Source organism: Poecilia formosa, unplaced genomic scaffold, assembly GCF_000485575.1.
Source record: "Poecilia formosa unplaced genomic scaffold, Poecilia_formosa-5.1.2 Scaffold30, whole genome shotgun sequence".
Lineage (NCBI taxonomy): Eukaryota > Metazoa > Chordata > Actinopteri > Cyprinodontiformes > Poeciliidae > Poecilia > Poecilia formosa.
Genome location: NW_006799969.1, coordinates 3,417,370 through 3,441,028, shown reverse-complemented (window position 1 = coordinate 3,441,028; position 23,659 = coordinate 3,417,370). Strand labels below are relative to the sequence as shown.

The 23,659-nt window shown below is 38.7% G+C and overlaps 3 protein-coding genes and 1 long non-coding RNA gene across 11 annotated transcripts in view; 2 read left to right on the top strand and 2 right to left on the bottom strand.

Moving 5' to 3' along the window:
• Window positions 1-566: 566 nt before the first annotated feature.
• LOC103136179 (epididymal secretory protein E1-like) lies at window positions 567-3,251 on the bottom strand. 3 transcript variants are annotated; one of them, XM_007549310.1, is made up of 5 exons: window positions 3,143-3,251; window positions 2,822-2,913; window positions 1,472-1,579; window positions 1,195-1,367; window positions 567-1,041 (listed from the first exon to the last, which is right to left on the bottom strand). In XM_007549310.1, exons 2-5 carry the CDS (start codon window positions 2,901-2,903, stop codon window positions 955-957), a joined length of 450 nt encoding a protein of 149 aa, XP_007549372.1. In that variant the 5' UTR covers window positions 2,904-2,913; window positions 3,143-3,251; the 3' UTR covers window positions 567-954. The 3 variants fall into 3 exon arrangements, with proteins under 3 accessions (XP_007549372.1, XP_007549373.1, XP_016525597.1); XM_007549311.2 differs by having other exon boundaries at window positions 3,004-3,183; XM_016670111.1 differs by having other exon boundaries at window positions 2,822-2,915; window positions 3,010-3,183.
• Window positions 985-23,114, top strand: LOC107835912 (uncharacterized). Its single transcript, XR_001661757.1, has 3 exons — window positions 985-1,065; window positions 9,630-9,634; window positions 23,104-23,114. It is a non-coding gene; the product is annotated as an uncharacterized LOC107835912 (long non-coding RNA).
• Window positions 3,875-5,900, top strand: isca2 (iron-sulfur cluster assembly 2). The gene is made up of 4 exons (XM_007549309.2): window positions 3,875-3,986; window positions 4,227-4,404; window positions 4,695-4,810; window positions 4,913-5,900. Exons 1-4 carry the CDS (start codon window positions 3,925-3,927, stop codon window positions 5,085-5,087), a joined length of 531 nt encoding a protein of 176 aa, XP_007549371.1. The 5' UTR covers window positions 3,875-3,924; the 3' UTR covers window positions 5,088-5,900.
• Window positions 7,096-23,659, bottom strand: part of LOC103136176 (EMAP like 5) — a 44,108-nt gene continuing 27,544 nt past the window's right edge. For 3 of the 6 annotated variants that reach the window (XM_016670107.1, XM_016670108.1, XM_007549303.2), the window contains 25 exons: window positions 22,761-22,888; window positions 21,375-21,516; window positions 21,127-21,279; window positions 19,401-19,532; window positions 19,216-19,304; window positions 17,896-18,072; window positions 16,320-16,521; window positions 16,109-16,235; window positions 15,908-15,922; window positions 14,340-14,348; window positions 13,728-13,806; window positions 13,377-13,506; window positions 13,198-13,296; window positions 12,405-12,425; window positions 12,027-12,200; window positions 11,321-11,529; window positions 10,974-11,131; window positions 9,979-10,093; window positions 9,715-9,903; window positions 9,442-9,614; window positions 9,205-9,367; window positions 9,017-9,120; window positions 8,729-8,882; window positions 8,241-8,341; window positions 7,096-7,421 (listed from right to left, as the gene is read on the bottom strand). In XM_016670107.1, the coding sequence (XP_016525593.1) occupies window positions 7,385-7,421; window positions 8,241-8,341; window positions 8,729-8,882; window positions 9,017-9,120; window positions 9,205-9,367; window positions 9,442-9,614; window positions 9,715-9,903; window positions 9,979-10,093; window positions 10,974-11,131; window positions 11,321-11,529; window positions 12,027-12,200; window positions 12,405-12,425; window positions 13,198-13,296; window positions 13,377-13,506; window positions 13,728-13,806; window positions 14,340-14,348; window positions 15,908-15,922; window positions 16,109-16,235; window positions 16,320-16,521; window positions 17,896-18,072; window positions 19,216-19,304; window positions 19,401-19,532; window positions 21,127-21,279; window positions 21,375-21,516; window positions 22,761-22,888 (3,080 nt within the window). In that variant the 3' untranslated portion in view covers window positions 7,096-7,384. Of the gene's footprint in view, window positions 7,422-8,240; window positions 8,342-8,728; window positions 8,883-9,016; window positions 9,121-9,204; window positions 9,368-9,441; window positions 9,615-9,714; window positions 9,904-9,978; window positions 10,094-10,973; window positions 11,132-11,320; window positions 11,530-12,026; window positions 12,201-12,404; window positions 12,426-13,197; window positions 13,297-13,376; window positions 13,507-13,727; window positions 13,807-14,339; window positions 14,349-15,907; window positions 15,923-16,108; window positions 16,236-16,319; window positions 16,522-17,895; window positions 18,073-19,215; window positions 19,305-19,400; window positions 19,533-21,126; window positions 21,280-21,374; window positions 21,517-22,760; window positions 22,889-23,659 lie in introns of those variants that run through there. The other 3 variants (XM_016670109.1, XM_007549304.2, XM_016670110.1) reach the window with 2 other exon arrangements.

Below are 23,659 nucleotides of genomic sequence, written 5' to 3'. Positions count from 1 at the left end.
ACTCTTTTCTATGGATCAGACTGTTAGTTTGCTACAAAAACAAACCAATTCCTATTATGATTTGATTGAACCCATTTCAATGTTCCAAAAACCCAGATAAATGAGAAATCAGCTTTTCTGTTTTTAAATGAAGTTCTACAAAAAATTGCAGGTCAACTTAAAATTATCTCTATGTATAACTTATGTTTAATAGTTGAGCTGGGATCCTTCTATATAAATTTCTGCATAAATGCAGCTTTATCCATTAGCTACTGTTGTAGCCAATTGATTAGCTACTGTTGTAGCCAATTGATTAGCTACTGTTGTAGCCAATTGATTAGCTACTGTTGTTGAAGTGACTGTAGCTACAGTCACTTCTTGAGGCTTACTGTTCTTGTTCAGTGAACCAAGAATCATCTATTGGACATTTGCAAAAATCCGTAGACTTCTCTGTGGTTGTATAGACCAGATTATGAATTTCACTGATCTATTGAAGGTTTCTGAGAAATTATTTTCATTAGCTTTAAGCCATCAACATTTCAAAACAAGGCAGAGTATTTCAAACAAAAAAAAAAAAACTCAGGTTATTACTCGAGTTAGATTTCTTTATTTGCACTTTGGTTGCATATTTCCTGGCCAATTCAACAGATTTTCAAGCAGGTCAGTATGGGATATTACAAAATATCAATAAAGAAAGTTTTCAGACTACATAGCAGCCAGTAAACATTTGCACAGTAGTGGAATGTAGTTCATCTTCAGACACCATTTTAAATTCTTCACTCTTAAAATTGAATATTAGGCAGTTAACACATAATGAGTGGCATTATTGTAGATTTAATGTGTGCAGAGAGTTGTGTGTAATGAGCAGAGAGAAAACAAATTTGAACATGATGAAATCTTACAAGAAGTAGTTGTTACTCAAAGCTGAATCCCTTTTTAAGAAAAGCTCGTCTGAGGTTCTTCTATTAGGCCGTCTCAGTTCACAATCTGAACTGGGAATTTGATGCAGAACAGATCTTTGTTGCCGTTATCTGTCAGTTCCCACTCCACAACGCATTTTATCTAGGAATCCAGAAGAGAGTCACGGTGACCAAAGTGCATCATGTCATCAGTCACAAGAAATGGGGGAGGAAGGAGGGAGAACTTCATCCACCCCCATCAGACTAAAAATAAACTACAAAACATAATGTCTGAAGAGCTGAGAATCATACTTACTGAAGGATACTCAGTCTTTACTGGTAATGAAGCCTGGTAGTTGTAGGTCTCCCCAGTCTTGATGGGACACTGGATTCCAGACCTGCAGCCATCCGGCACAGGGATGGAAAACGGGATCGGGATTCCTCCAACAATACCGTGAACCACAGCGGTGCTCTTGTCACTATCCACATCTTCAGGAGGATGGATTAAAAACACACATTTAGGTTGAACTGTTGGGCAGGTGAAAGCATTTCAAAGAAAAGTTAAAAAAAAAACAAAAAAAAACAAAACATACTGCTAGTGAAGGTGACGTTGACAGTGTAGGAGTTTCCTTTGTGAAGCTGACATGGCTGATTAGGACAAGGGTTGATGTCCACACCAATCACTTTGCCTGAAGTGGAGCCTGGAAACAAACATGGAAAGAAAAAAAAAACACTGTCTTTGTCTGGTGATGAGAAATCAAATATCTTACAATATCAATAATCATTTGTTGCCAAGAACAGATATGGTGGGAGTGGCTCTACCCCAAATAGGTCAGAGTAATATGAAGTTGCTTCAACAATTGTTAAGTGCACCTTTCAAAAAAAATTAAGCAAAAAAAAAAACAAAAAAAAAAACAGGCTGCTTAGCTAAAATGATTTCAAATGCAAAGAGTCAGCAAAGGGGCATTAGGTTACAATTTGCCCAACAGATGACCAAAGGAAAAACTCTGCAACATTTGATCATATGTGGAGTGTAAGATTGCCCTTTGTGCATCTAGGCAACCCAAATACACAGTCTTTGCAATAGACAGTAAAACATGGTGGTTTAAGCAGATAAACTTGGTCTGTCCCAAAAGTGACAAATTCTTTAACATGTCTTCATGTTAATAATACAAACATCCAATACAAAAGAAAAGACACCAAGCACCAATAATACCCTTGTTCATACAAAGGGGTAATGCAACTATCATAATATAGAGATGCTAAATATTCAATGCTATGGTCTTACTTATCACATAACGGGGATCATGAAACTACTTGAATATGTCTATGTACTTTCAAGAAGTCATGTTGCCTTAAGCTGAAGAGAAAAGGTCTTAAACAAGTGTTCAAACAAGAAAATTACCCTAAAAGAAACTAAAACGGCAAGCATACATCATTTCAGTGATTCACAGGAAAGCTCAATTTTTAAGCATTTTTTGAAGAAAATACAATTAAACTCCAGCCAGCTACTGATAAGATCACTGGTCTATAGGCAGTGTAGGTGTAGAGAAATTTGGGAACTGTTCATCTATGCAAACCTTGTCATTTCCACAAAATAAAGTTAAAAATTGGATTCATTCAAAAATGAGTTGGTGATTTAATCAAAATGTCCTAGTTCAATCAGGTAAGGGGTTTCAGGATTAATTATTAACATTCAGGTTTCACAATGTTTTTAGACCCATTCCTGTTGGAACCTGGTTAAAAAAAAACCCTCAGCACCTACATTTAAGTCTCAAATTTAGAAGGCATTTCAATTTAAAATTGCATTTAAGCCGCTATATTTCCTCGTTCAGAGCGCTTTTACACGTTTTATTTTTTTTATTCTTCCTCGTATTTAACCAGGAAGAATGACGAATTGACAGTAACAGAGAAGGAAATGTCTAAAGTGAAGTGAAACTCACCGCAGTCAATGTACTTGACCGGCTGCGCCCAGGTGAGTCCAATCAAGCAAAACAACGCAATTAAACCAGTTCGAACATCCATGTTTTTGACCCTGAAACAGAGAAACGCCAATTATTAAAAACTGTTCAACCAACTTTTATTTCGCCAATTTAAAAAGATATGTGACGGAATTTCGTCGCACCAACTAAAAAAGTTCACAAAAAAGCGATACTTCTTAACTTCTTGGCAGTAAAGAAACACGAACAAGACGAGTCTTCTGTACGAGTTTGGTATCTACTGCAGTCATTAGTTTTAAACAACTCCAAATAAACACAATGTACCTTAAACAGACTCCCTCCACGTCCACAGTGAAACCCGAATCACGGGATTCTCGTCACGCCTTTGCCTTTTCTTTTGATTCTTCTTCTCTGCGCAAATTCAAAGCAGCTGCAGTCTGTCAATACTGCCATCTACCGGATTGACCACGGATCCAAAGCTCCTCAAATCCTTCCTCTGATATTTACATTTTCTGAAGAATAATGAAACACATCTACAGTTGTCTGTCCAGCTTGTATATATGTCTGACAAAATTATGTTTAAGAATCCAAATAGTCGTAATTGCATGTGGAAAAACGAACATCGTTAAATAAGGAAGAAGAGTGATGTAAATAAATCTGCTGAGGAGAGGCTGATTTTAACCTAATGGATGGTGCCTTAAGATAGAATGACTTCAAAGATTTATAAACATTTTGTTTTAATCTTCCTTCTGAAGTTTTTTTTAGAGAGGTTGGTGGGTATTATTACAAATTATCTGTCAATTATTTAAATGTATTTTATCGCGTAATTGGTGAAAATGTATATATTTATAATTTGCTTTATTTTGAGTATAATCAATGTTCTATTTCAGTTGTTAAAGTTTTATAAAAAGAAAAAAGAAAAAAAGAAAAACACACGGCTACGTGTGTTACGTCCAAGGTGTATTTTATGGGCAGATTATTTAACCAATCACATAGCAGAACAACTGAAAAATGGGCGTGTTCATCAGACTGACAGATATTTCAACCAATTAACAGTCCGCTCTCTGCGTGTTGCTGCTACGTGAAATTTATGGACGTTATGGAAGATGTCTGTGTTTAAAGGAGCGATGATAACTGCGTCAAAGTCAAGAATAATAAGCCTTGCGAGGTAATGTTAACTTTTACACATATAGTAAACATATTTATAACTCTCTCTTGGTAAACGAAATATCTTAAATTCATGTTTGAGAGCTTAAATGCGGCTGTCAGTTGGTATTTATCTTCGTTAGCCAGCTAGCCCCCAGCTCAACTGTTACGTTACACTACGCTTTATGGTTAGCTCAGGTGCTAGTAGCTTTAAGAAGAACTTTAGGAGGCTTCATGTGAACATAATCTCCTTGTTTTTTAGGGCATCTACTCTCCTAAACAACCTCGGCGTTAGGCAGGAGCTTTACCGGCTTCCTGAAAGCTCCCAGCCGCTTTACATAGCGGGGCAGCGGTGCTTTAGCAACGCCTCCATCCGGAATAAGTCTGGGGAGCCGAGTCCATCAGAAGATAAGGTTCACCTCACAAAGTCATGTGTGAAGGTACGAGTCTGAGGTTCTTCTGGGAACAAAAAAGTACCTGAACATAATCCAGTGAATTCCAGTCTTAAATATTTTAAAGTATTTCAAGTGTAAATTGAAAAGATTACAGCCACTCTGTAAAAGTGCCATCAATTTTAATCGGAGAAAGAAGGAAACGGTGTGCAGACTCTTTTTTAATCCACTGTAACTGATTAAAGTGCTTTGAAACCTAAATGTTAAAATAATTGTGTGTTATTCATAACACACAATTATGAATTGTGTGTTAACAGATAGCCTCTGTTTCTTTTCAGAGGCTATCAGAAATCATGGAGAAGGGTGAGTACCTGAGAATACAAGTGGAGGGAGGTGGTTGCTCTGGATTCCAGTATAAGTTTTCTGTAGATCGCAACAAGAATGAAGAGGACAGGTAAACTTTCCCATGCAACTGGCTCTCAAAATAATCTTATGTAAGTGATGTTCTTATTGTTTCTTCTAATCCACTCCTGGATTCCTTCTGCTCTACTTTCAGAGTTTTTGAGCAGGGGGGAGTGGGCATCATCGTTGACCAGGAGAGTCTGGAGTTTGTGAAGGGATCCACTGTGGACTTCAGTCAGGAGTTGATCCGCTCCACCTTCCAGGTCTTGAAGAACCCCCAGGCAGATCATGGCTGCTCCTGTGGCAGCTCATTTTCTGTGAAAGTATGATTGATGCTTCAGCACTGTTTAATACTTTAGTTCAGTAGTTTATTAGGTGGATATCTAGAACATAATGATCATGATAAACGAGGAGAGACTAAAGTGTCGGAAAGAAAACTTTAACTTGTGGGGGGGGGGGAGGAAATCAGCATTTTTTTCCAATGGTGACACTGTTTGTCAGACAGGAAGCTGTATCATCATTTACAACTCATTTCATTATGCAGTTCTGTTTCAAATATGCTACTTTGTGTCAGTCAAACAGAGGGTCAGTGGGTAGTGATGATGAAATGTGTTAAATTCCCCTCAACAGATCTTACTGTTACATTACCACTGTGTCTCTCTACCAAAAGGCTACTAAAATTTTATCAGATTTTTATCGTAAAATGGTATCGCCTAGGAAAGCAACAGAGGCGCAAGGTCATTTTCAGGTGCAGACAGATTAACAGAAAGCTGTTTGTTTGTAATCTAAGGTGGATTATGCACTTTAGTTTCATTAGCTTTAATAGTTGATGCAAATACTACATGTTCACCTAATAATCTAGCAAGTAAAGGTATTATATTTAGCCAGAATCAGTTCACTTTAAGCAACTCTGAAGCTGAATGATTTGCCAACTTTGGTGTTTTTTTTCTTTGATTTTGTGAAAACGAGGTAAAGTTAATGAGATGTATTCTTTATTCAGTGTGCGTTTTGAAGACATGTACAAGCAACTGATGTTTTCCAACAGAACAAAACTCTTCAGTGTAAATGATGTAAATAAGTTATAACTATCAGTTTAATTTATGAAGTTTGAGCTGGAATAAATGAGTGTACCTATTAAATGCGATTGCATTGTCATAAATCTAAAAAGTTATATCAAGGTTTAAATTTAATGTCAGATGAATGTCTTCAGGATAATTTTTAGGGGAGAAATTGTTTTGTAATACTCGCAGAAACCTTTAAAGTTTTGAGATGGTCTGCATAAAAAAAAAAATTTGCAAGACTAAAAAGTAGCTTTTAAAATGGGGGAAAAAAATAGTCCCTTGTTAGCAAAAAATAAAAATCCTAGAAAATTTTTTCATGATACAACCACAAACGTAAATGTATTTATTTGATAAACTAACATATTGTGGTGCAAAATTGCAAAGTGGGTGGAGAAGTCATCTTGAAAAAAATATGCTTGAAAAAAAAAATTTAAAGTTTTTTTTTTTTTATTAAAGTGGAGTTTAAGAAACACTTCACAAAAATATACAAAAAGAATATTTACAAATGATATATATACAATGTTGAAATGTAAATCAAAATATGCAGCAACATTTGTTTAGTAGTTAGTATTTAAATACGAGGAAATAATTTTGCACTTTTTATATTCAACTCTGATAAACATTCCATTTCCACAATAAATGTTATTACACAAAACATTAGTTACTCTCCATAAAAGTCACACTGTTCATATTCATGAAAACGCAACAATAATATAGCAGCACACCAAATAAAGTGACAGCAAAAAACTGCAACAGTGCATCAAGAGGTCAATATACAGCAGTTTGTTTTTTCTGTTTATTTTCTGAGGAATTTGGTTGGGACAGATTGTCTTCCTGTAAGCCATGCACACCCATAAACCACAAAACAGATCCTCTAACAAATATTACGTCATGAGGGGAACACTGCCGAGGGGAGGTCAGGTCAGAGGTCAACCAGTCAACAACACGACCACGTAACTCATAAATGATCCACCAGGGCAACACAGTGACCAGGTCAGGTATACAGTGCATAGTATGCTTTGGCATGCTGACATCCAGAACATAACAGTGGATGTTACATTCAGGAGGAAGGCCACAAGATTTAGAATAACCAGTAAAAAAAAAATCCAACAAAACAAATGAGTTCATGATCCAAAAGATACAAAAACAAACCCCAAAAACCTCACAGACACTCAGATTAAGGCTAATTCATTAATGCTACATGTTTTAAAAAATGGCATCATCAGAAACACAACTTTATAGGCCTGTCGAGTGTAGAGATGTACGCAGATAGCTCTTTTTTTTTCCCAAAATAATTCACCATTGAATGATATGCACACATTAGGTTCTTTTTTATAGTTATGTGATATACAAGAGTCTGTATGCTCTCCACCTGTTATCATATTCACCACTGAAATGAAAATGAGTTCAGTACACATGCATGCACCAAGGTTTGAGGCAGTAAGTCGGATCATGACTTTAAACTCAAGCTGCCGCGTCTGTCCTCCTCCACGTCTCTTTTTTTTTTTTTTCTTTCCATGATGGCGGATGCTGATGCTCCTCTGATGCAGGACGTGGTGGGATTCTCAGTGAGGGGCGTGAACACACCTCCACACAAAGAGGCTGCAAATTACAGAAGAGAAGTTAAGAATGAATGAAATGCAAATGTATCTCTATCATTTGAATCTTGACCACCACAAAGATCGATGTATTTTAATGGGGTTTTATGTGAAAAACCAACACAAAGTAGTGCTTAATTATGCAAATAGAAGGAAAAGGATTCATAATCTGAAAAGTGTGGCTGTGTATTCAGACTTCCTTTACTCTGATCTATCTAGCACAATGTAAGAAGCACTCAGATAAGGCTAAATTTAAACATTTCAACTTAAATGCAAAACAGTATGTGTAGAGGAATTGCATGGTGGTGGCAGCATCATCCTGTGGGGATGCTTTTCTTCTACAGGGAAGTCAGATGGCGCTAACTACAGGACAATTTAGGAAGAAAAACTTGAGAATGAGGTGGAGATTCATTTTCCAGCAGGACAGCAACCTCTAAAATACAGCTAGAGCTACAATGAAATGGTTTTGTTCAAGGAATATGCACGGGTTAGAATGGTCCAGTTAAAGTCCAGACCTTAATCTGGTCAATAATTTGTGGAAAAACTTGAAAAGCTAATGCTTTCTATCCAATATGTCTGAGCCTGAGATATTTTGCAAAGAAAAAGGGTAAAAAAAAATTACAGTCGAAAGAAGTGCAAAAGCTGTCAAAACAAATCCATAAAAACTTGGTTCTTCCAAATACTGACTCAGAAGAACAGAACACATAGGAAAGTCACAGTTTTCAGAATTTTATTTGAAAGAAACGTGATATTTTTCATCCCAATTTACAATTATACTTTGTGTTGATGAATCCCATAAAATCCCTTGTCAAGCCTCACTTACCTCCTGTCGTCTCCGCCAGCACTGACGACGAAGCGATCTCCGTTTGTGAAGCGAACATTTGTCAGATGAGCAGAATGGCCTAGGAAGCGTTTGTGTTTGGCCTAAAAGAAAATTGTTTTTTTTCCTGTGTTAATACAGACTCAGTTAGCATATCACGGTCATCTATGAACTAACCCTGACATGAAGCTTAAAACTGCTTTTTATGCTAAAAGGAATCACATTAACACTGGACCAAGCATGTCCTTATTCATAAAGTAGATACTAACAAGCATCACTCAAAACTAAAATAACAAAATGACAACCTATTGCTCTATATCAGCTGTGCATAGAGCATCTATTATAATTTTTGTTCACGAACAACCATAGATCACAACCACTAGGGGGCAATAAAGACCCCAAAGTTAATCTCTACTGTTCAAAATTATGCCCTCTTCATTATAAGATCAATGCAACAAAGTAAAGACAGAATAATATAAAACTATACTTACAAACTTCTCCGGAGAGGGAAAGTCAAACAGCTTTACCATCCCAAAATCATCTCCAGTCACAATGTTAAGGCCCGAATGGGACACGCAAGCGCAGGTCACATCCGCTTTGTCAGCATTACGGGACCAGATTCCTACCACTTCGTCTCCAAGGACACTGTAAAAACATGTTATTTTCTCACTCCAGCATTAACAAAGGAAATATATAGGCACAACCACAAACTTAAATTTAATTAATCCCACTAAAATAGGCTGAAATCTGTGTTTGTAAGCTGATAAAATGTTTCTTGCCTTGTCCAAGTGGCCCAGGTAATCCTGTCAATTTGAATTTGTTCTGTGATCTGCCTCCCAGATGGCACCTCGTACACGAGCCGCTTGTAAGCACCTGTGGATATCTGTGTAGCAGCAATGAGATTTAGAACTAAAATACACTTGTTACTATCTCTTCCGCTGCTGAGCTGCTTAAACAAAGTCCGTACCTGTATGTAGGAGCTGTCAGCAGATAAATCCATCTGCATGACGAAGCTGGGGATGTCCCTGCAGCAGTTGATGCGGTTCAGCTGTGGGCCGAGCGTCAGGTCATAAAAATCGACGGCGCACTCGGTGGAGCCGACAGCCAAGAAGCGAGAATTTGGGCTGAACCTGCAGCAAAAATGTGCTCTTAAGTCTTTAGTTTTAAATTACAGCAGTTTCACCGCACAGTCCACCATCATTACCTGATATCTTGTATAGGGGAGCGTCTGTCTCTTTTCTTGCCCCAGATTTTCAGCGAGGCAACCAGCAGGATGATGAATTCTCCGTTCTTCATGCCGATGGCCACCATGTCGCCCTCAGGACTGTAGCTTATGGTGTGCGCCGGATGGCCCAAGTTCACCTTATTCAGCATCTTCTGTTTTCCCACAAGGCAACGTGAAAACACAGACGGCTCAGCGATTTCCAGACTAACATCCATGGGAAAGTCAGAGAGACGAGCTGGGAGTCAGTCTGACCTTTTCTGGGATGTCCCACAGGCGAACGGTGCCGTCCTCAGCGGCAGAAAGAAAAACGTCTCGGGAAGGATGAGTGCCCAAACCCCATATTGGGCCGTCCATGTGTCCGTTCACCAGAATGTTACACGCTGCGTTCTTCTCTCCCACTTCTATGATCTCAGCGTTCCTGGTGCCCACCAGGATTTTACCCTGCAACAACAAGCAAAGATTACCAGAAAGCAGAGGGTGACATTAAAATAACTGGATTATCTTTATCCGTGGTACCTTTCCTCTGCAGACAGAACGAACGCAGTCTATGATCTGTCCGGTTTCTAGCCGAAAGGCTCTGCAGCGTTTCAGCTCCTGGTCCCAGAGCTTCAGAGCACCTCCTTCCTTTGATCTGGAGAACAATTGCTGAAACCATCAGCTGATCAATATACCAAGGGATACATTTTTAACTCACTGAAATATGCAGCCTTGGGGGAAAAAAGACATTTTCAAACTTTCAACTCATTCATGGTAAAAACTAAGTGATTCAGCAGTTAACATAAATTACTAGAAGTAGTGGTCTTGTTTCTGTCTTTCATATTGCTTTGGATGAATTTTGCCATTTCATCCTTTCAAGGTCCCAACAAAATAATTCAGCCAAGCTGATGTCTGGAGTTTAACGGATCACCATCATGCTCTCAGTATTGTCTTTTTCAGCCATTTTGCTGTAGATTTGCTGATTTCTTTCGGATCCCAAGTTGAACCAAGTTTCCCTCTAGGTTACTTTGGCACACAGAGGAGATGCTCAACTCAGTGGATGTAATTTGCCTTGGTCCAAATCACAACTCCTCCAGCACCATGTTTAACAGATATTCACACTAGAAGCTAGACAGAAATACTTGGTGAAATGAAGTTACTGGAGTTTTTATTGTTTCTTTGAGTATTGCATAGTCTGATGTTGGGGTAAATTTTCTCAGATGTTCACTATTGGGAAGCCTGGCTGCTTCATTAAATGTTCTTCACTTCAAATTAATGATCTTTAAATACTGAAAATAATAAAAAAACGGTCCTACGATCCTTTCATGTTTGGATGGGGAGCAATTATTTTTTTCGAAAAGGCCGTTATGGTCATTTCTCCTTGTTGTGGGTCAGACTGTGAAGGAAACAATTTGTTTGCCCTCTTAAATATCTATGCAAGTAGCAGGAGAGTCCTTTTTTTATCCCATGACTGTGCTGAATGTGATGAAAGTAATCTTTTTACCACGACTTTCAGTGAACACAGAAGCACTTACGGTCTTTCTTTGCCTCCCGTGACGATGAGGCCGTCTCTCAGAGTGGTGTACATAGTGAACACGGGGCCCGTGTGAGCTTTGGCCACTATTCTTACCAAAATGTGTTCCTTCCACACACACACATCCCCACTTATGGTACCTGTAAATGTCAAGTTATTCTGAAAAGAAAACAAATCTGCACTAATCTAGTGGCCTAAGAGAGCAGAGCAAGCAATGCAAAACAGTTCACAGCATGATTAAGCAGAGCTTTACATATTTAAGAGACAAAAGGTTTACAGAGTTAGATAAAAAAACAACAACAAACAATTAGGCACAATCAGATGCTAAAGATGCTAATAGTTACTTACAGCTCCAAATGCTACAGACAGCATGGTTTGCATCCGGGCGTCCTCGATGGAGCTCAGGACGCCTTTCTTGCTGAGCAAAGCTCGACCCGCTAACGTCCAGAATCGGACATGTTTGATCCCCACCGACACAAAGTGTGTGTCCGAGTCGGGCCGAAACTCTGCCACAAAGATCCTCTGTGTGTGACCGACCCGGCTGGCCACTTTGGCACCTGAGGTAACCAGAGGAGTGGAGCAGAAGAATTACGTCAAAGTTAGTCTTGATCTGATTTGTTCCTTATGTAGCCTTTTAATCAAAATGTTTTGACTGAAGCATTGCATTTTTGGAAAATTATTTCCTCTGGTTTTGGATGCTGTTGGTTTTCTTACTTTAGCTCAACTTCCAGAGGAGCAAAAGGGATTCAATGCATGGTGAAAGAGCTGAGAAAGAAGGAGGAATTCAAACTATTTTCATATACCCTACTCCAACATCTGTCTACCCCAGACAGAGGGCAGCAAAAGCAACTGAGGTGGATTAGCAGTGCTTTTCGATGACTGATGGTGTCATTTCGATGTACAGTCTCATCTCTGCTCCAGAGTAGCAGAGATACGAGTTACGACAACATTTAATTTACCTTTGGCATACATAAAGCATTTCTAAGCATCAATTAAATTGAATTGAAATCCAGAGTAAATATGAAAATCTGAGGAGATTCTCCTCCTGGATTACCTTCCTGCCACTTCCAGATGGTGACGGTGTGTTCAGGGTCGAGTCCCACAGACAGCAGGAGTCGCCCCGTGGCGCTGAAGCTGACCGAGCAGACGCTGCCGGAGTGGAAACAACGCAGCACCGACAGCGTCTGCTTGGTCATGGCGTCCCACACATGAATGGAAGGAGACGTGGCTTAGGAGAAGACATAAACAGATTAGATTAGATTATCTTTTACGTCTGTGACTTTAAATGACTTTTTTATTACTTAACACATACTACATGATTGTAGTTTCATTTGTGTATTGACTTCAAAAACTATTGATAGCAGTAATCTAACTTTCTAAAGTATTTTCTCCAGTCTTCAACAGTTTCTTATGAATTTTGGAAATGTCTTACCTGACATGTCACCAGTATCACCTGTAAAATAGAAAATATGATTTATTTAAAATATTACACTTTTTTCTGAAAGTAGCTTTTGGAAATAAACTTTCTGAAATCTAAACGTTATTTCAGATTTGAGAAGTTTACAGCTTTTACATCTTTCCTGTCAGTTTTTTTTATGATATAAGGTGCTTTGCAAAAGTATACTACCCTTGAATATTTTCACAATTTGTCACTTTACAACCACAAACTGTGTTTTATCAAAATTTTTATGTAACAAATGAATGAAACAGCACATAACTATGACTGGAAGAAAAAGGGTACATAGTTATTTTTTTGCTGTGTTCCTTGGTTTTCATGATGCTGTTTGTTTACTAATAATCTTTATAAAACCTCTGAAGGTTTTCACAGAAATGCTGGATTTACACTGTTATTAAAAAACACAGAGATTGACTCCAAATAACTAATTAGGTGACTACTGAATGCATTCATTTGCACTAGATATTATTTAGGGCTGTCAGGGAAAAGGAGGTTGAAAAATTTTATTTGTAACATATTTTAAACCATTTATAATTTGTCATTCATTTCATAATTTGCAGACCTGCACACTTATTTAATAAAAATAATCTACTTCAATTGCTTATTTTAGTTGCTTTGACACTGCTGTGTAAATTCCTGTGTATTCTACTTTGCACATTTGTAACTCAGATTATCATAAATTGTTAAATTGTTTAATCAGGTATCAGGTGTGCAAATAATCTTCACATTTAATGCAAAATCACAAGAGGCCGACTTCTCACAAACATACCTACTTGTCCAGTTGCCACCACATTAGGGAACTTGGGGTGTTGATTGATTGTCAGGCACAAAATGTCATCACTGTGTTCAACATAGAAACTTTGGCAAGCTGTCAGAAAATACAGAAAAAAAACAAAAATGTAATTCTGTCTGTCAGTTAATAATCATATTGTCTAACAAACTATTTACAGGTGGTCAGGTTGAGCACGATGCCGACTGAGGCCGTGTGGTAGATGATGTCCGCCCCCTCGTTCAGGTAGTGCACGTTGTTGCGGCAGTCATTGCCACGGTAACCGAACACCAGCTCCAGGACCAAGTCCTGTGGGAGAGAGGAAGTCAGTCAGAGAGTCAGAAAGGTTAACTCCATGACAACAGCGATGCCCAGAGCCAGATGACGGCACAAATGATTCAATTACAGCATCGTCACAGCTTCCCAAGGAGAGAGCTGCATCTGACACATTGGCTCTGCAGTAAGCTTCCCTCTGCTGACATACAGTTCATCATGTTGGCCATGTTTGGTGAGGATGAGGAGAAGTTTACCTCGATGGGTCTCTTCTTCTTGCCCACGTTGTTGGTCTGCAACTTCTCAGGCTGTGGCAGCGCTCTGCTGACAGGAGGCCTGAAACAGACAGCTGGGATGAGCGAAATCCTGCAGCTCATGATGGCAATAATGAGGATCATAATGATGGCCGTTACATTACACAATATGGGTGCAAAACGTTTAGTGGGTGCAATGAAAAAGTATTCCCTTCGCCTTCGGCAACATGTTTTAAGCTAACCAACAGTAATTTTGAGAAGCGGTAAAAAAATATGATGCCCATCTTTAAAGACACTTTGAAAATAAAACATATATGAAGACCACAAGAGATGATTCAATGTTAACTAAAGTGGAGTCAAACAATATGATCTAACGTTTTATGAGAAAGTTGCACAGACATGCAGGGTGAAGCATTCAGCGGCAGAGGTGCTTAGTCTAAACTAACAAGCAATAAAAAGAAAGTCTAAAAGTCTGATTAGCATTAAAGTTGATCAAAGTAAAAGAAAATGTAATTTTCAAATATTTATTTCAGTTTAACAAAGCTGAAACATAACACTTTTTGCTCCTCCACATTCTACTCACATTTTAGAAATCTACAAGAAAAAGATAATTACCTCGACCCTCTTCATGGCAGCAAAAAGAAGGAAGAAAACAAGAAAAAAATATTACCCACTGCATTTATCCAACACAGCCTCAGTATATTTCTGATTAATGTGGGCCAGAAGATGCTGCATGGAAAGCTGGCATCATCGAAGAGGAAATGTGAAAATCAATCAGAAACAGGCGGAAGACAAGGTTTCCGCAGAGCACGATAGATACTGTAAGATGATTAATGTGTGCAATACAGAAACAGGCATTCTTCAAAAAGACTTAAAGAATGACAGATTGAGATTTATAAATAGTTAATATGTCCTTTAATATTAGATGTGCAGTTAAAATGTAACTCCTCTGAGTCGGAGAATAAAAATCCACCTTAAATTCAAGCTATTTAATTAACTGCATGTTTAAATGTTTTGAACTGAAATTTAAAGAGCATCGTTTTAAATGCCAGTTGTATTCTTTAGCCTATTAGGTCCTGCTAAACAGGCCCGTCAAAACGCACAACACTGGATTTCAGTGTCTGCATCCACTGCAAAATATTCAGATTCCCTTCAACAATCTCACTTTTTGTCTTGTTATGACCAGATTGAATGGCACTTTATGACAGACTAACACAAATGGTGCACAGAGAAAGGGAAAAAAATGGTTTTCCATATTCTAAGTAAAAATCTATAACGTGTGGCAAGCATTTGTATTAACATCCTCTTTACTCTAGTATCATTAAAAAAAGTCCACCAAATCGAATTCAAAAAGAAGAAACCTAATGGATAAAATGAGTCCACTTCTGTGTAATTTATATAAATTCAGCTGTTCTATGGAAAGCTTCAGAGGTTATTAGTGAATAAACAACATTATGAAGACTATACGAAGATGTTATGAAGAGAGAAGGTTGTGGAGTTTTTAAGGCAGGGTTAGGCTGTAAATCAATTATATTCCAGGATTTGAACATATAAATCCAGTATAATCCTGAAATAAAACTAGTTAGAGGATGGAGAAGACCTGAGACTTTCCAGCAGCAAAACAACAAACAACTAATGCAACAGTTAAGTATGAAGCAACGTGTTAATGTGTTTAAAAAAAAAAAGAAAATCAATGACAAGACCTGAAAATGCATGTTCACAAAGAATCTCCATCATTTTTTTTATTTTATGTAATTTTATGTTTTTGTGTGGAAAAGAAAGATCCTGCCTGATGTTGCTTCTACTTCACAATATATATTTTTTTATTAATTTACTTTCCAAACCAACAGTAAATACATTGAATACTGTGACCGTAAACTGACAAAATGTTAAGAAATTTCAAGCAGTTTAAAAAAAACCCTTTGTAAGCCACTGTGGATCCACCTTAACTAGAATCGATCCAGTTTGCTGAGCTAATATTTAAAGAGCATGAATTCAAGCTTCAGTGGGTAACTTTAGCCGAATGCCTCCTGGCACCCAAACACATCTAAACTGCTTCTTTGTTTAAACTGAAAGGTGACTATGTAATTTCACCTACAAGAGTTACAAACATGTTTTCACTGGCTTTTTGTTTGTTCTTTCCCATTGCAGTCCCTCAGAATCAGCACATTACCAGCACTTACCTGACCACTCCTTGCCTTCATGTGGAAGAAAAAAGTGTAGCAGGAAAATCAGAGACGGACAGCCATTAAAGGAGAGCAGAAAAGGCAGAGTTAATTAAAAGAAGAGAATTTACACAAAGGAAAAGAAACGCTTGAAAAGGGCAGAGTACAGACAGAGAAGAGCAAATGAGAAAACTCCATCACAGTTTGGATAAAAAATACCTTTCATCAATGGAGGGCTCCTTCATCTGCAGGTGGGGCTTCACCCCTGTCATTGGTCGCATGTTGGTAGATAAGGCCTTGATGGTGTAGTTGATCTCATTCTCTCTAGTCACATCGCTGTCGTAGCCTAATGAAACAAAAAAAAAATGCAATCTTTAATGTAACAGCAGCGTCTGAATGTTTAAACCCGAAACAGGAGTGTGTTTCTTGCCTCCGTCGTCCTCGCTTTCGATGTCCGACTCCTCGCTGTCACAGAGTTTGAATTCCCGCAGGCCCCCGGGCTCGTGGGCCCAGATCATGAGGCAGGTGTCACCCCCACCGACTGTCACCAACAGGCTGTCGTCATGGGTCCATCGCACATTGGTGACATGTGTGCTATGTGCCACATAGCGTTTAAACTTTGCATATTTCCCCTGGAGGGAAAAGCGACATCTTTCCAACACTTGTGACATTAACACAACATTAGCATAATATCTGGATGAATCCAAAAGCTTTTGTTCAAGTCAGAAGGTGTTGAAAGAAAACAGCATTGTGTGATTTTTTTTTTGTTCTATTTTTATGTTGATTTGGTATTTGTTTTGGGTCATTAGCCTGTTGAAAGACACTGTAATAACCCATTTAATTTACAAGCAAATGGTACCAGATTTTATTTTATTTTTTTAATGTCCTGGTATGTATTCCAAAGGGAGAGGTACTCAAACAAGTTTCCAGGGATCTTCAGAGGAGAAACGGCCCACATCATCACAAATACTGTACTTAACAGTGAGTTTTATTTCACACCAACCCAACATGGAGTGTTTGTTGATGAATAGTTAAATCTTCGCCCCTTTCCCCCTCATTGTTAACACTTTAATCTATACTTCTAAGAAGTTGGGTCTTCCCAGTGTTACAGTGTGTAAAAATGAAGAAGGCTAAGAGTTATGGTTCTTTAGGCCTTACAAACTACTCAGAGCTAAATCTGAAAATGAACAGATAACTGCAGAGCTTGCAGTACTTTAATGTCTATCATACTCAGTATCAGCTTTATTCACCAAGACTGTGTGCACAGACAGGGAATTGGACTTCAGACAAATGCACAGACAAAATAAATATGCAAACTCTAGAGGGAATAAAACAAGATAAAAGTAAAAAATATGCACATATTTGCAGTCATATTTTATATTTATAAAGAAAGAAAAACAGAAGATGTAAGAAAATCAAACATCCCTTTTTCAGGGGAAATAAACCGTCTCTCTGGCAGTTTTTTTTTCCTTTTGCCAACAGCACTCTGTAGCACCAACCTGAAGATGAAAATCTGTTTGTGTCCAGCATGTGTGCGGTCTGCAGTGATGTTAGCTGCCCTTTCCCTGACCCTATACATGCTCAAATCCTGGATTGAGTAAAGGTCTAGTGTTCCAGTAAATGAATCAGCCCATATTATTTATTAATTAGAATTTTTTTTTTATAGCAACCCGGTTTACCTGCAGCCATACTAAGTATCATTATGTTCAAACATAGTATCATTATGTTCAAGTATCATTATGTTCAAGCATAGTTGTTGAAAAATAAGGTGTCTTATTTTTCAACAACTATACTTTGCTACAAGCAACATTTTCCGTTAATAATCTGGCAATACACTGTCAAAAATGTATATACAATTTCAAATGTAGAAGTAGATTTGTTTTTAGCCAGGTTGTATTTAGTATTACATTTTTGCTTTGTAATAATCATTGAACAACAATTATCCATGAAGCAAGGTAGGGTGCCAATAAGTTTGGAGGGCAATGTGATTATAAGCTGTGTTTTACCTTGACTGGGTATCTGAAAAGCTTGATGTATCCCAAGTCATCTCCCGTTGCTAGCACCCTCCTGTCGTTGCTAAGGCAGGCGGCGGTCACCTCTGCGACCTCACTGATCACAGGCCAGACGCCTTCAACAGACGGCCCCAGGACACACGTCCACGTGCTCCAGTCGATTTTCTCCACCTGAAACACGTCAGTAGAGATTGAATCACCAAGGCTGCCTTTCAACAAGAGCATTCAGAGTCAGACAAACAACACCCAGAGTCAAGCCGATAATAATAATAATAATAATAATAATAACAAAGCTGTGTTAGCTTAATAATTTAAATTCTAAGGAAGATGTGAGTAAAAACAGTTTTCATACTCTGAGATAAAAAATTCTTTAATCGGAATCTGAAGGTAAATAATTGCAATATTCTGCAAAAAAAAAAAAAAATATATATATATATACCTTAAACTCTTACATTACAGCTACAATACTTCAGAGAACAGATGTGTTTACTGAGATTACACACAACTGGACTCTAAAAATTTTACCAGGGGGAAAACTGTGGGTGGCTGAATAAAAATGCATGGCAAATATTTCAGATTTTCATTCATATTTTCATTTTTAAAAATGTGAAAAATACGTATGATTTTCCTTCTAGGTCTTCTATATAATTGTGTGTTGCTTTGTGTCATTCTATCACAAATTTTCAGTAAAACAGAAATAAGATTTATGGTGACAATGTCATAAAATGTGCAAAAATTCAACATTTGCCTTGGATGTTTTAAATCAGTCACCACTACATATAATACACATTCATTGGATTAACCTGACTTTACATAAACAATAGCAACACCTAAACTGGTGGAGCTTATACACCTCTGGGTGTTTTCAAACTAATATAACCACATATATTATAATGAGTTGGTAAAGTTATATTGTTTATTTGAGTAGCGAGCAGAAAAACCGACCCCATCTGATCACGTCTGCAGGAGACTAATGTAATGAATGTGAGGAGAAGATAGATGCCTAAGAAGGATGTGTCATTCTCCACTGAGATTCAACCTAACAGCATTTATCATCACTGACACTTATTTTGTAAATGCGCCCCTCCACTGCGCGCCTCGCAAGGTGCCTGAATGTCACGACGCATTAACGCAAGACCACAAACACTATCCCACTTCCATGGCCCAAATTAGAAAGATACTGGTGAAAAATGGGCCGTGTTAATGCTTCACTGCCCTTCGCCTAGTCTCGTCTGATCCCGAGGGGGAAAACGCGGGCTGGAGGCGCCACAGCCACGGCTGATCCTGCGTCTATTCTCCCCCCGCCCTGCTTACCTCAGACGCAGGGATGGTCTGCCTTTTGCCACGAGGAGCTTCGAAAAAGAACTGCTCTTTAGCTGCCGTGTTGACCTGGAGGAGTTTTGCTGTGAACAAGAGCATCCAGAGACACTTTAATTTTATTTACACCTATTTCAGAGGCAAAGCAGTAAAAACATTTTTGCCTTAAGAGTCCTGTTTACCTCTTTTGTCCCAGTCCAGATGGGTGATGTAACTGAGGCATCCTTTGCACACTCCCACCCGTTTACTGCTCATTACATTGTAAATATCCACAAAACTGTCTCCTGAGGCGACTGCGAGGTACTTCCCGGCTCCTGAGCCAAGAAAAAAATAAACCTATTAATTATTTTTGCAAAGATTTCCTGAAAGAAAATATATTTTTGCATGTTCTTCAAATACAAAATGGTATTTTATACTTATAAACGCAGAGAAATCGCACATACTTTGTAGCAATCAGCAGGCTACTGGCATAACTCTGGCTGGGTTTTTATTGGACCTCTCTGCTTGACAGCATTGGCAGAGTTCATTTAAACTGGTTGGTTTCATAGATTTTTATTAAGGCTGAGGTCAGAGTCATTGTAGCAGCTTATTGTTAACCTACTTTATCTATTCCTAAAAAGCAGCTTTGATCTGTTTTGGATCTGAGCTGCTCTTTCACATCCTAAACACTTTCCTATGAACAATTTGAGTCAGCAGGTTTTCATTTTATTATTATAAGAAAGTTTATTGGTTTAACAAGACACTTTTTAATTTTAAGGACAAACTTGCTCATAACAAGAGAGCTCAGTATGTAAGTTTTATAAAATTGTTTTTCTGTTGTTGAAACTGTCATTATGTTGTGACAGTATAATATGAGACAGATAATCTGTGAAAAAAAGATCAAGCTTCTCTGCCTTCTCCCAGTACTACCTAGAAACAACCAATCAGAGCCAGAAGGAGGGTCTTAAATATGTCAATCACCTCTCTGTGTGGCGCTGCTCATCCCCCCCCACCTTCTCTTCTTTCTCTCTGCTATGCTGCAACCAGCACAGACTAGTTAGCATGGCTACTGCTGTCTGTGGGTAAACAGTTTGTTCCTCTGCCGTCAGCACATTTAGCAGCGAGTACATGAGATTGACTGGCAGTGCTAAGACACTCCTCTTGACTGTAATTGGTTGTTTTTGATTGGGAGCAATGCATTACTTCAGACAATCTTTTCACAGATTATCAGTCTCATGGCATAAAATCACGACATGACAGCAGTTTTAACAAATATGTCAAAAACATTCTTTAAAAAGTTGCATACTGCATCTTTAGACGCTTACAATGTACCTAATTCTTGTTATATAATTATGCCACCCTTGAAAAAGAGCAGGTCAAATGGATCATTATAACCCCAAATTGTTCTGACCACAACTGTAACTTTAAATGCTAAAGTGGAAATTTTAGACCCTTTGTCAAATTTTAGCCTTGGGCAGACAGCTGTGTGTACTTTAACTAAAATAATTATCATTTTAACAGTACTAAAAGCCCATTTTGTATCCTGAGACTTTAACTGACAGCTGTTTCAGGAATCCATGGATGCTGCGTGAAGAAACAGGATCTCTTTGAAGATTAAGTGTCCAGACGAAGGAGAGTTTAGTTTCTTGCTCTCACTTTGTCAACCCCCACTGTTTCTCATTCCCCTCTCACTGCTTCTCTGTCTGGCCTTGTTACAGAAAGCTATTAATTTGGGTCAGGCCTGCAGCGGTCTGTTCCCCCCTGACTCACAGCGGGAGGGGAAAATCATGTATACCTGCTGATATGCAGCCCAGCCTCCTACCCGCCGTAAACCCAGCTGCTCTGAAGGGCACGGGGATTTAAGAGCTCTATTTACATTGGGAGGAGTTTTTTTCGCCCACTAAGGAAATGCGTAGGTGAACCGCCAACCTGGAGAGAATCTGATATCGGAGATGATGTCCTTGCGGTGGTGGAAGGACACCAGGTCCTCCAGGGTGTCTGCGTTCACAATGAGGAAACTGCCGTCATTCAGGCCCACCGCTAAGGCTTTCCCATCTGGGGAGAAGCAGCAGCAGCGGCCGCCTGTGGAGGACAGGTTGTCTGTTAAAGCCCTGAAACCAGCACACTCGCTGTCAGGAAAATACATTCATCCTGTGGTGTTTTTAAATGTGACAAACCTTTCCTGAGTTTGCGCACAGCCAGCATGCAGTGGCTGGGCGAGAGGTCCCATATGCGCAGGGTTTTGTCATCGCTGACCGTGGCACAGAGAGGGAGGTGGGGATGAGTGGCCAGGCCCCACACCTCACCCTCCATGTGACCCTGCAGACACATCCCAGAGGATAAATATTTAATCCAGGAACAGGTGATGAGGGAAAACAGGGTGCTAAAAGGCTAGAAGCAGCGATCGGCAGCATACAATGTAACCTTTAACTTACTGCACCGTCTTCACAGCAAGGTCTATCACTTACATTCTGATTCAACTAGCTCGCCTGTTACCTAGAGACCAGATTCAGGAGCAAATTCAATTTCTTGTCTCGCATGAATCGATCCCATCTGTTGAAATCTGCATCAGCAGGGCAAGAGCATTTATTCTCTTTGTCCCAAAATCAAAAAGACTGTGGATTGGAGGACACTCCAGGATCACTTAACCAAATTAACAATTTCTTTATTGATTGGCACTAATTCATCCGCATTATTGCCTCTGAATCTCTAGAGATTAGTTTGCACCATTATTATCCAACTGAAAGCCACACAACAGATGAATGCACAAGCATGCTTTTTTAACTCCCAGGTAAATTATTTGTCAGTGAAAATATTTAGTCATTTGGTTTCTGGTACACTTAAAAAAATCAAAGTCTGATGTAACCTTCAGTAACAGTGTCTCACAAAATGATTCACGCCTCTTAAACTTTTTCACATGCCACATTTCAACCACGAGTTTTAGGGTTTTTTGTTGGGATTTAGCAAAATGTAGCAAAAGGTTAAATATTCAGCTGTAAATAAAAGCCAGAGAGAAGACTTTGGTTTTTAGGTTTTAAAATGATCAATAATCCGCATGACTCTAATGTTCAAAGGCCCTTTGTTCCACAGGTTTAAAAGGAATGGTCAGGGCATCCAACTCCAGAACACAAAATGATGAGTCCACAGTATTCAAACGGTGTCAAAGGCAGACTCTTGCTTAAAAGAGAAGCATTTTAGATTTTTGGGGGATTTGTGGAGGGTACAACTAATGATCGTCAACATTTTCTTCCTTTGTACTGTGGATCTCTGGAGCTTTAAACTTTTAAACAACTTTATCTCTGACCTTTCTGGTCTTTACTGAACTGCAAACAGGACCGCTCTGGCTTTCATTTGTGAATGCCTCTGCAGCTTCTTCCCTTTAAAAACCGTACATTCCTTTCTTTATACTAAACAAGTACACTTTTTTTCCTGCTGGTGTGTTTTGTAAAATCCTAAGAAATACACAGAAGTTTGCCTTTGTAATGTGATCAAATGTAAAAAAGTTCAAGGAGTATGATACATACTTTCGAATGTTGCATGGTGTATTTTTTTTGTTCTCCCACCTGGACAAGGAGAGTGATGGGACCACTCTTGTCCACTTCCAAGATCTCGCCGTTCTTGGTCCCAACCAGGATGTGGCCGTGGCCAAGAGATATGGCACGTATGGAGGGGTTGTCCTCCAGCAGAAGCCCTGCAGAGGGAATGACGTATACAATAAAGTCTTAAAGCAAAACTGCAATATGTAACACCTCGAATGATTGCAAAGGTGAACTAATATAACTTCTTCAACAGTTAACTATAGGCCTATGGGCTATACATAACATGCTCATTACGTTTTTATACAAAATCATTGTTAGATAAAGAGATTCAAGTCTGGTCAGTTCAGCCTACTTTGATCTCATTCAGAAAGAGCTGTTTTAGAGCTTCTTTTCACCTTAAATCCAAATAAGCTGCTGCTGGCCACATCACTCCAACTCAATGTTTACACTCACATGTGAAAATGGCTGCAAACAGATGTGAAATTATACAACTGTACATCTTTGAAAAGTAGAAGTAGAGCCTCCTGTACAACCAGCAAGAATGCAGCAAGTGGTTTATGGAAGGACAAAACACTTGCCTTTTCCAGTAGCCATTGTACAGCTCATACAGTGGTAAAACCAGCTGACCAAACATGCTGGAGCTCCACTTTAGTTGCTAGGTAACAGGGCATGACTGGGGTTGCTAGGTGAGGAGCAAGGCTAGGAAACGGCACAGTGTCCGTAGAAAGTGACTTAGCAATAGGGAGATAACAAAAATCTTACTACCAAAAAGCAACTGGGGAGTTGCTTTTTGTGATTTTTAAGTAATTTAGAAGCAACTGAGACCCAAGTGGAAGTATAAATGTGCAAAATGTGAATTTTACATATGTATTTTCATAAATTAGTTGAATTCTGTAAATGGAGAGGGTGAATGATCCAAGGAC